The sequence below is a fragment of the Heterocephalus glaber genome, unplaced genomic scaffold (genome assembly GCF_053883595.1).
Source record: "Heterocephalus glaber isolate CG9 unplaced genomic scaffold, H.glaber_assembly_v1.0 deba00001457, whole genome shotgun sequence".
Lineage (NCBI taxonomy): Eukaryota > Metazoa > Chordata > Mammalia > Rodentia > Bathyergidae > Heterocephalus > Heterocephalus glaber.
The window spans coordinates 36,069,632-36,082,046 of NW_028258305.1; the positions used below are offsets into that span (position 1 = coordinate 36,069,632).

Sequence of the window (12,415 nt, forward strand, 5' to 3'; positions counted from 1 at the left end):
CCCCAGCGGCCCCGACCTCCCCCGGCCACTCGGAGGCCCAGAAGGCCGAGGGCTGGAGTCTCCGCCCCGCCACCACCGCCCGGGCCCCACAAAGCCCCCGCAGAGGACCCACCGCGCAGCGGCTCCTGCTCACCGTCCGCTTCGGCCGAGGACACAAAGGTGAAGTCCCCGTTAGTGGGGGCAAAGGCCGGGGGCGGGCCAGGGGGCTGCATTTCACCGCCCCTCCCGGCTCGCTGCAGTGGAGGCTGCAGTTGGGCCCAGGCCCCAAGGCGGCTGCGGCACCGATCCGCAAGGTCGCGCTACGCTACGGCCCGCGATTCTGAGGTGCAGGCTAGGGGCGAGGCCCGAGAGGAGCGCAGCAGACAGTACCCCCACGATGGCCTCACCAACATACAGAACTCTTGGTGGCGACCGCCCAAGCACCACGATGCCGGCGCCCTGACAGGACCATAACAGTGACAGCGCCGCGCTGATTGGCTCTTTGTAATGTACTCTCCCATTGGGTCCTGGAGAAAGGTTCTGATTGGGTCTTTCTGTTGTTGATTCCGGAAGTTCTCCAGGACCGGAAGTTCACTCAGGCGTCCCTCTGGACCACCTTTGGCTGTTTTTCTTCTCTTTAGATCCCGTCCCTTCCAGCTTTTCTTCTTTATACTTTTCCTCCATTTCTGAAAGCTGGGTGGGTTAAAGAATTTTAGGACTAGGTATGTTTCTAGAGTTCAGCCTTTCTTCTTGGATCCCAAGATTTCATAGTTATCAATTGTAGAGATACTTGACCAAGTTATATATCGTCCCAGAGCCTGTTTCCTCACCTGTAAGACGAAGGGGGCTGATTGGAGAATAATAAGAAAGCAAATAAGCTGTAAATTGCTACCCAGACACTAGAGCTGTAGCCTAGACACGTTCCCTTAAAAGTAGCGTTAGATCGCTTCTCGGCCTTTTGGCAAAGATCAATTGTAAAAGTAGTGTTAGAAGTATGGTGGCCCACGCCTGTAATCCCAACACTCAGGGAGGCTGAGGCAGGAGAATCGCAGGTTCCAGCCCAGGCTGGGCAATTTAGCGACTTAGACCTGTCTCAAAATAAATAACAAAGGGTCTGGGGATGTAGCTCAGTGGTTGGGCCCTGGCTTTAATCCCCCCTGAAGGGAGAGGGAAGGAAGGTACTTGAGTCTAGTAATTCTAACCACATGCTCTTTTCAAAAGTACCTCTGTTGATAAACTTGTCAGTGTTTACAAACCCACATACCTTTTTAAATGTTCAAATAATACTAAATTTAATATCCAAGCTACATAAAGGTGGCTTCCAATTTGAAGAGAGACAATATGGGGATATATTATGAAATATACTTGGAGAAAACAGAAACTGGGCCTGCAATAGAGCAAAGGAAAGGCATAATGTGTTCAACAGAATTCTGGGAGATTTTTTTTTTCCACAAGAGGAAACAAATTGGTACTTAAAAGATGAATATTTTGTAGGCAAAGAGAAATGGAGGGGGAGTGGTGGCAGCCTGAATCATAACCTTCCAGAGATAATTTACTGAACTTGGAGTCATTCAGTTTTCCTGGAGTTTAGCTTTTATGGGAAAAATGACAGCAGATGGGATTGTACAGATAGATCATGAAATTATTTTTATGCTATTCTAAGTTTTTTTTTCCTTCTGGAAACGATGGGAGAAACCATTAATGGATTTAGAGCAAAGGGGTTCTCCATTAGAATATCCACATTGAAGATACTTTGACTTGAAGAGCACAGACTTATATGAAGACTTTTGCAGATATGTAAGTAATTCTTCATCTAGGGTAACAGCTCTGGAGATGAGAAAGAAGAAACTGATATGAGATGTTAAGGTTAAGAATCTACAGGACTTTCTTAATAATGTTGCTTGTTGCTAGGACAAAATACTCAACACTCACAACTCTGAAAGGAGGAGAGATTTATTTTGGCTCACATTTTCAGTCCACAGTCAGCTGGCTCCAAAGCAGAAATGACATGGTAGAAGATCTGGCTGAGGAAAGCTACTCATGTCATGGTGGCCAGGAAGCAGAAAAAGAAGGGAGAATTCAGTGTAAGAGATATAACCTACCAGGCCATTCCCCCAGTGACTCATCTCCAACCAGGCCCTATCTCCTCATAGGAAGTCAACCCACTTCAGGACATGAGAGTTTTGGGGGTCATTGTTGATCTAAACCATACCATTGCCCCCTGGCCCCCAAAAGACACATTCACATTTCTTTATGCAAGATGAATTTAGTTCATCCTTTAAGTGTTGTCAGTGTTTTACCAGTTTCGGCACTGCTGAAAAGTCCAAAGTCTCCTGTGAGACATAAGGTAACCTCCTAGCTGTGAACCCCTGTAAAAATAAATAAGAAAGTTAATCCCTTCCAGCATACAGTGGCACAGGGTAAATATTCCCATTCCAAAAAGGAAGAATAGGGAAATAGAAAGAAATCCAGATTAAAGAAATATCAAAACCCAGCACACCAAACACTAAATCCTGTAGCTCCCTTGCCTGTGCCCAGGGGAAGTTGTAGTGAGAGGTGAAGTCCAAAAGCCCTTTCCCCAAGTCATTGCTAGTTGCAGCCCTCATGGCCTCTCTTTTGGATGGGCTTTGTTCACTACCTGTGGCTTTCCTCAGATGTTCAATGTTCGTGGCATCTGCAACTTCCTGGGGTCTCCACTGCACTTTTGGCTTCATTCTCACAGCTTAATGTACTACCATCTCATGGGCATACTTCTTGGCCTTCAGGGCTTGTTCTGAAATCTAGGTGGAAGCCTCCTTGACTCCAGAACTCATGCATTTTGCATGCCTATAAAACCATCATTATGTGAATGACATGAAGGTCTGCTGCCAGCTTGACAGTAGCAAGGCCCCCTTGAATCATGACTGCAGAGGCTTCTGAGTGCATGAATAGCTGAGCACTGGGAAGTGACTCCTAGGGAACAATTTCCCTAAATGGCCCTTCAGTAAGTAGCAAGATGCCCTGGAGTTCTCAAAGTAGTCTTTCAAAGGAGTTTATCTTTACTCTTTTACACCCTTAGTCCAGTAAATGGTAGAGTCTCACTGATTCCTGAAAAGCCCTCAAAGCAACTTTCTTGTTGTTCTGATGCAAACTACTTTGCTTCTTCTTAATGCTAATCTTTTCAGCAACCATACTGTCCTTTGCTCCAACTTTGCAGACCTTTCTTTCTAGTGAAACTCCAAACTTTTAAATCAGCTTTTTTCCAGGTGTGGTGGTGCACACCCGTAATCCCAGCACTTAGTAGGCTGAGGCAGGAGGATTGGCATGAGTTTGAGGGCAGCCTGGGCTACATAGTGAGACCTTGTCTCAAAAAGAATGGGCTTTTTGCTCCGGATTTTTGGTATGAAGCCAGCTAAAAGCCACCAGTAGTATCCATAAAACAACCTGAACATTGAATGGCTTTGAAATTTAGTTCACTAGATTAATTAGTCTGCTCAACTTAATCTCAGTTTCCCACAGAATCTCAAGAAATGAGCAAAACGTACAAATTTTTTTTGGTACTGGGGATCAAACTCAGGACCTTGCGCTTGCAAGGCAGGTGGCAGAACCACTGAGCCAAATCCCCAGCCAAAATATGCAAATTTTTGCCAGACCATAAAACACATCACTTCTAGTACAACTGGTAATGGAGTCTTTCTTTCCAACTGAAACCTCATGAGCCTAGTCTTTACCATGTTACGTTTTCAGTCCATAGTTGGCTGGCTTCAAGGTAGAAACAGTGTGGTAGATCAGTCCAGTAGAAGAGATCTTCTCATGTCGTGGTGGTCAGGAAGCAGAGAGAGAAGGGACGAGTTGGGAATGGAGATATAACATGCCAGGTCATGCCCCCCAGTGACCCAACTCCAACCAGGCCCCACTTCCTAACAGCAAGCCAACCTGTGAGAGCCTGAGAGTTGATGGGGGTCGTTCTTCTAAATCACATCAAAGACTTAACCATAGACCACAAGATGGAAGGACAATAGAATGACTTCAAGTTTCTTGTAGTCAATAGTGCATGGTTGATAATTACATCTCTGAGTATGAGTGAGATTACTCACAAGTATGCTGAGTGAGGGGAGTACCAAGAATGACTCTAAGTAACACTAACATTTAAACAGCACTCTGTGGAATTGGCTGGCAAAGAAACGGGATGAGTTGAAACTTTAATTAGCCAGGAAAGACTATTATTTTGAAAAAATAAATTTTTTCTTGTGTAAAAGCCTTTAAAAAGCTTAGCCAGGGATTTAGCTCAGTGGTGCCACTGCCTGCCTTGCAAGCACAAGGTCCTGAGTTCGATCCCCGTACCAAAAAATAAAACTTAGCCTTTTTAAATTGAGTTTATTCATTGTACTCAGTATTTATTCTTTTAATCTTATGTTTGATTTCTCTTTGTTTTACCTTTAAATTTAATTTTGTGCAAAGCATTGTGACACATCCCTGCAATCCACACACTCGGGAGGCTGAGGCAGGAGGATCATCCTGAGTTTGAGGACAGTCTTGGCTACATAGTAAGTTCAAGGCCAGCCTGAACAGCATAGTGAGATCCTGTCTCAAAAAATGAAAAACAAAAACCAAATTAATTTAATTTTGTTTTCTTTATGTGGATTATTTTCTCTCATATTATTTTTTCCTTTAACTAGTTTAGAAATTATATCTTCTATTTCTATTTTCTTTTATTTTTTTCTTCTGGTACCAGGGATTGAACTCAGGACCTTGTGCTTGTGAGGTAGGTGTGGTGCCACTGAGCTAAATCCCTGACCCTCTATTTCTATTTTCTTATCAGTTATATATAATGAACTTTTAGCATATGTATTTAACTTATCACAGTCTAAAGTTAATCAATATCAATATATTTACCTTTAACCAGGCATGAGGGCAAATGCGTATAATCCCAGGACTCTTGAATATTGAAATAGGAGGATCAAAAGTTCATGCCCACCCTGGGCAAGTTAGGGACTTGGGGAAGACTTTGACTCAAATAGATAATTTTTTAAAAGGTTTAGGGACATAGCTCAGTGAGAAGGCCCTTGGATCAATCCCCAGTACCACAAACACACACACACACACACACACACACACACACACACACACGAACATATCTACATTTTACCTGGTCTCAGACAATATAAGAAATCTTGAACACTGACTTTGGCAAACCACCAAACACCTTAGAACATTTTGTTATTATATATTTTAGATCTGGCTCATGCTCCTTTCTTTTTCCATTGAATTTTATTTTATTTTATTTCTATTTTGGTACTGGGGATCAAACTCCGGACCTTGCACTTGCAAGGCAGGTGGTGGCACCACTGAGCTAAATCCCCAGCACGAATTTTATTTTATTATTCTATGCAGTTTACAATGACCTTGGGGATGATTACATGTACATATTACAGCTTTTTTTAAAAATCCCCTTCCTTGCCTCTCCCCCGCCTCCTCTGGTTCCCTGATCACCTTTTTCATACTTGTTGATACTGTTTGGTTTTTGGTGGGTTTTTTTGGTACCAGGGATCGAACTCAGGTCCTTGAGCTTGTGAGGCAGGTGGTGGAACCACTGAGCTAAATCCCTGCCCCATATTTGTTTTAACACAGTTGTGGCTTATAATATTTACATTGATTTGGGTCACTAGGTTCTTGTACTTGAAATATCCTTATTCTTTTCATTTCCCCTTCCTCTCCCCCTTCCCTTCTCCTTGTTCCCTTGGACCCTTTCCCTATTGGATGAGCTCTGTCTACTTTCCCTTTCTTTTCATCTTTTATCATGTTCTTTGTACTTTGCCTCACTCAAATGAGGGATACCATACAGTATTCAAGCTTGCATGTCTGATTTATTTCACTCAACATTATATTTTCCAGATGCATTCATTTTCCTACAAATGCCACAGATATGTCCTTCTTTACAGCAGAGTAATATTCCATTATATATAGATATCACATTTTGTTTATCCAATCATCTGTTGCTGGGTATACAGGCTGCTTCTAGGATTTAGCTATTACAAATTATTTATGCTTCTTTTTTTATCTCATTAAGAATGGTTTTATGGGGCCGGGGATTTAGCTCAGTGGTTCCACTGCCTGCCTGAGTTCGATCCCAGGTACCAAAAAAAAAAAAAGAATGATTTTTTGCTTTATATAGTCAATATTTATGTATATTTTCCTAAAAGTTTTAGACTTTCTTTGCTCATTTTTTTCATCTCCAAGTTTTCACTTTCTTCTGCCTAAAGTAAGTCCTTTAGGATTTCCATTAAGGAGGGGTCTATTGGTGGAAAATAGGTTTGTCTTTATTTTGCTACTAATTCAACAAGACATTTGTGAAGAGGACAATAGAAACTGATGATATGTATGTTTGTGCCTGCTTTTTTTCCTTTATAAGCAAACTCCCCAGACTCTTGGTGTGTTCAACTGATGAACTCTGCCTTATGCTGGAGCCTAAGTCCTTAAAAAGCCTCTTTTTGTTGTTGTTGTTGTTGTTCTTTAATGAGTTAGGGTCTCACTTTGTAGTATAGGCTGGCCTTGAACTTGTGCTAATCTTCCTTTCTCAGCCTCCTAGTGCTGGGATCACAGGTGTGCCCCACTATATCTGTTTTTAAAAACCTCTTCTTCATGGGGCCAGGATTTGACTCAGTGGTTTCGCCCGAGTTCGATACCTGGTTCCAAAAAAAATACCTCTTCTTGATGCCATATTCTTGCCTGTTTGTGATGTCTGTCTCAAGTGGAGCGTGCTGAACTGGTTCACAAGGAGCTGGTAACAGCAAACGCTGCTGGCCCAAAAGCTGCCAGCATCTGGTGCTAATAACACCAAAGGCTTCTTCCATCAAAAGTGGCTGGCAGCCAGCGCTAGGAAAGTTGAAGTTGCCTAGCAGGAGAAAATGACAGAAAGCAATGAAAGCAGCCACAGCTACCATCTCCAGGAGCCCGAGGAGTCCCAGAGGCCTGCTGACAACCGCTTGCTCTGAGCAACAAGGAGAGCTGCTAACAACCAAAAAGCTGATAACCACTGGCATTCAAAGCCCAGAGCTGTCAACAGTGAAAGAGCTATGCTTTGCCAACTTGTAATTTCTATAGAAATTGAGCAAGAACTCTTAGCCGATTGGGAACACCTGGGAGTCAATATGGGGACCTTCCGCTTTAGAGGGCTGTGAAGAAGAGGACAAACAATTGTGACAGTGAAGGGAACGAGATTTTGAGGAGTTAAGTCAGATTCCTGTGACCAAAGAATGACCCTGGTCCGTGCTTGTCTCTGGGAAGACTGCATACCCTCCCTGGAACAGTCAACTTTGATAAAGACAGAACACCTGGAGCACAGGCTTTGACACTGTGGCCCCTAGCCAGGTCCAGGATGCCAAAACAGGGCCACCTTTGTCTCGAACGGGATAAAATAACACAAGTTAGAGAGCAGAAGCAGCAGCAGCAGGAAGGAAAGTGGGTCCCAGAGCAAGGCCTCGTTGCAGCAAGTGTTGCTCCTTGTTCTGGTGATGTACTGGTTTGAACATTGGACTTTGTATTTCACTGCCTTTTCTATGTGTCTTCTTTTATCTCATTAAACTTTCTATTTCAAATCCTGGAGTGGTATGTACTGGCTGTATTCACGGATAGAACTTCAAAATCTAATTAAAGGTGCACGTCTGTTGACAAATTTGCTTTTGTCAACACAGACAGTTGTCAGCAGGCTCAAGAACTGGCTTATAGGGCCTTGGATTTAGCTCAGTGGTTCCGGCACCTGCCTTGAAAGCGCAAGGTTCTGAGTTCGATCCGTGGTACCAAAAAAAACAAAAACACAAACAAAAAAAAGAACTGGCTTATGGGGCCTGGGATTTAGCTCAGTGGCTCTGGCACCTGCCTTGCAAGCGCAAGGACCTGAGTTCCATCCCTGGTACCAAAAAAAAAAAGCAAGCAAGAAAGAAAAGAACTGGCTTATGTTTGATATCCATGTTATGTGCACATAAGAACTCATGCTAGCTAGGGCCAATTTCTTTTAAAATGATTTCTCTGTTATCCATGGTTGTTTAAATATATATATGCCTTTCCATATTTTGAGTGTAGACACTGAAATGAGTATGGTGTGGATTTCTTTTTATTTATACTGCTTGGAATTTATTGGGTAACCTGAACCTCAAGGTTGTTTTCTCTTCAGGCTTTGAAAGTCTTAGCTATCTCTTTTAATATTGCTGCTAATTTCTTGTCTCTTTTCCTTCTGAAACTCTGATTAGTTATATAATAGTAGTAGATAACATGTATATGTATATGATGCTTAATAGCTAACATTTTAATGGCACTAAGTGTTGCTGGACTTCATGGTGAATGGTTTACCTTTATTTGTTTAATCTTCCCAACAACCTCATGAAATAGATACTGTTATTTTCTCTATTTCACAAACAAATATGGAACCAGGGGCAGGAAAAAAAAAAGGTAACCACTTTCCAAAGATCATAGAGGTACTAAGTGGTTAAACCAGGACATATACTCAGGTCAGCTAATACCAGAATTCTAACCCCAATGCTATGAAATCTCATTGTCTCTTGCTACTCTTCGGAGTTATTCTCCATTTGATGCCTAAGTATTTTAAATTTTGTTTTGGTTTTATTATTATTGTTTGTTTATTGATTGTGTACCAGTGAAAAGATATTTTCAGACCATGATGCTTGTTTCTGGAGTCTTGATTTAGGAATTTATATTTTGTTTTGGTTCATTAAATAATGGGTTTGTTGACTTTCAAGGAGCAGTAAAAATGCTTTATTTAATTGTCTATTTCATTTTTATGTTGTAAATATTAAGAAGGCTAGTTTATTCAGACAAAACAAGTCTAACTATGATATTCATTTAAACTATCTCATTGAAACCTATGTGAGAACCCCCTAGCTTGTTTTTATGCTCATAACTTCTTTATTTTAAAACTAATACATATTTATTGGAGAAAATAGAAAAGAACAATTATCTTATTGCATTGCCTATAGGTATAACCACTGTTAACAGTTTGGCAAAAATCCATATGATCTATTTATTTAGTTATTTTGCAGTACTGGGAATTGAACATGGTCTTCACAATATAGGAAAATACTCTACCACTGAGCTACACCCCCAGAACTCCTTTTTTTTCAGTTCTGAGACAGGGTCTTACTAAATTGCCCAGGCTGGCCTTGAACTTGCGCTCCTCCTGGCTCAGCCTCTAGAGTAGCTGAGATTACAAGTATGTGCCACCACACTCAGCTCTTTATAATCCTTTTTCTAAGCATTTTATGTATAAAATATATTCTTCCATACACATTGCTTTATAACAGTATTTTCCAATATCATCATTTTATATATATATAAAATTTTTTTTTGGTATCAGGGATCGAACTTGGGACCTTGCACTTGCAAGGCAGGTGGTGGAACCATATTTTTCTATATTTTAATGCTGCCTTTTGTTTCATTTAATGGATATAGAATAGTTCATTAAAAATGACTCCCTTTGCCATTAGGTTTCTTTCCATATTTTATAATTATAAATAATATCGTGATGGACAACCAGATTCTAATTGTCTCTCTGTACATAATCACATATATTTCGTTAGGATAAAAATTTTAGGAGTCATAAGAAGTTAAAGAGAGTACAAATGCCTGAGGTGGTTACTATGTTATGGTTTGTATCAATAATGATCCACATTAAAAAAAAAAAAAAAAGACCCACAGAATCTCATTATGTGGAAGGTGATTGGATCATGAGAGCACTATACTCATTAGTGGACTGGTCTGCTGATAAGTTGATAGCTGATGTGTTAGGAGGTTGGTCACTGGGGGTGTGACCTAGAAAGATATAGAGTATCTCTCCTTGGCTCCTCCCTTCTCTCTCTGCTTCCTGGCTGCCATGATCTGAGGAGCTGTTTCTTTCCTTTTCCTCTCTGCCATGCTGTTATAGTTGATGTCTAGATAACCCCCCAAACCTCAGTCATAGGTGGGGCTTTGCAGTGGTGGCTGGATCATGAGGGTGTGATATTCATCAGTGGATTAATGAGTTTAGAGCTAAATGTGATGTTGGGAGGTAAAGCCTGGTTGGAGGAAGTGAGTCACTGGGAGTGTGGCCTGGAAGGGTCTATCTCCCTCCTCCTCCCTTGGTCTCTCTGCTTCCTGCCACCACGCCCCAGGTAACTTGTTCTCCAAGAGATAGCAGCAAGTTATACTTACATTGTCAGAGTGCAGAAGTACCTCTTTCCCTGCTTCCATCTCTTTTATTGACAAAGGATATAATCATTTCTTTAAAACATGGAATTTGATGAGTGATACATATTTTATTTTTCCAATTTTATTTCAATTAAATTATAATACTCAAAAATTTAATAGAATCCAAAGAATGAGGTGTAAACAACAAATGTAGAGAGGGCAGAGAAGCTGAGCCGGTCCCAACACCCGGAAGGAAGCTCCCCCACCGCCATCCCAAGCTCCTAGGGCAGAGAAGGTGAGCCCCGTGGGCGCCAGAAGCACACCCCCCCCCCCGCCCGCCGTGGAAATGAGAAAACACATAAACAAGCCTCAAAAACAGACTTCCAGATCACCTACAGCAACCCCAAAGGGAAACGAGATGGAACAATCTGATACTCAACCACCTGGACTCTCTGAACTGGCAACAGAAGAGGATCTGGGAAAAATGAAATCAGAAATAATTACTCAGATAACAGCAAAGATTTTGCTCATGGTGCAAGACATGATTAATAAATCTAGAGAGGACACAGATAAAAAAAATAGAGGATCTGAGGAACATGATGGAATCCCAACATAGGAAACAAATGGAATCCATAAAACAGATACAAACAGATTTCTAAGAGATTAAAAACTCCATCGAAAGTCTGCGCAGCAGAATGAACCAATGTGAGGATAGAATTTCATATATAGAAGATAAGATTGCAATTAGTGAGGGGAAAAGAACAACAAATTAGATGTGAGTGGAAGAAGTATTTTTAATTTTGAGTTAATACTAGTGAAAGAATATAACGTAACTATAAATGAAAGTAAATGAATCCAAGATCTCATTCAGTCATCATTATTATACCCCAGGAATCAGATTCACACACTTAGAAAGGTAATAACTCCTGGAAAACTGAATTAAAATTTCCAGGATTTATTTAAGCATATTGTGAAGTCAGCACATAAAAACTAGTCTGCCACACCATTGCTAATTCATTTATTCATTCTTTAAAAAAAAAAAAAAAAAAAGCTGAGATTTCCTTATGTTCCCCAGTATTTTCAGCCTGGTCTCAGACTGCTGAGCTCAAGTGATTCTCTCACCTCATCCTTCTAGTTACCTGGGAGGGACTACAGGTCTATGCCACCATGCCTGGCTCTCCTTTTTTTTTGGTGGTGGTATTGAGGATTGAACTCAGGGTCTTTGCACTGAGCTTCATCCCCAGCCATTTTTTTTAGTTTGAGATAGGTTCTTACTAAGTCACTAAGTTTCCCAGGCTGGGCTAGAATTTGTAGCCCTCCTGTCTCAGCTTCCCAAAGTTCTGGGATTACAGGGATGCACCACTAGCTCCTATTTAAATAAATAATAAATAATAACTTGTTGGTTGTCCAACTTGATAAATGACACTCATTCACCTAGCCACTTAGGCTGGAAACTTGAATGTCATTGTTGACTCCTTCTTTTCACCCACTCAAGTCCCATATTTGCTTGTTCTAGCTCTTGAATAACGCTTGAGACCACTTCTCCTCATTTCCATGGGTGCTACTCTTACTCAGATTATGATTACTTCATCTGGACAATTACAGTCACTTCGGAACTGATTTTTCAATGTAGCAGTTAAAGTGATCTCTTAAAAACCTGAGCACCATCATGCCTCTGTCAGTGTAGAACTTTTCAGCGACTTCCAGTTGCATTTAGAATAAAATACAAAAACACCTATCTTCTGACAACCTCTCCAGCCTCAGCTCATGCTATTCTCCCCCTTGGAATCAATCATCCTGGCCTTTTTCATTTTAGAATTAGCCAAGCTCTGTCTCACCTCAGAGCCTCTGGGTTTGCTTTTCTCTGACTGGACAGTTCTTTTTGGGGGCCGTTTACAGAGCTAGTTCCATCCAGCTTCGGGACCTCTGCTTAAATGTTACCTCCATAGCTTCCTCATCTACCATTTTATTCTTTTTTTTATGATAGTTACAGAGCACTTTATTAAAATTAAATTTAAAAAACAAATTTATAGGGCCCAGGTTTTAGCTCAGTGGTACCACCGCCTGCCTTGCAAACGCAAGGTCCCGAGTTTGATCTCCAGTACCAAAAAAAAAAAAAATGCAGAGTTGGTAGAAGAACTATAATGATTGTTTTTCTTCAATGAAAATAGGAGCAATGCTTCATAACTTTGTCAATATGACTTATACTAGATTCTTTATAGAGCTCGGAATACAGGTGGAGGAATGGGCCATGTTCACATCCTGGTGTGCTGGCCTG

At 41.2% G+C, this 12,415-nt stretch overlaps 1 protein-coding gene across 3 annotated transcripts in view; it reads right to left on the reverse strand.

The window, feature by feature from the left end:
- Positions 1-471, reverse strand: part of Yipf4 (Yip1 domain family member 4) — a 36,211-nt gene extending 35,740 nt beyond the window's left edge. Inside the window, exon 1 of one of the 3 annotated variants that reach the window (XM_087216488.1) lies at positions 113-457. In XM_087216488.1, the coding sequence (XP_087072614.1) occupies positions 113-212 (100 nt within the window). In that variant the 5' untranslated portion in view covers positions 213-457. Of the gene's footprint in view, positions 1-112 lie in introns of all 3 variants that reach the window. The other 2 variants (XM_004839271.3, XM_004839272.3) reach the window with 2 other exon arrangements.
- Positions 472-12,415: the final 11,944 nt, after the last annotated feature.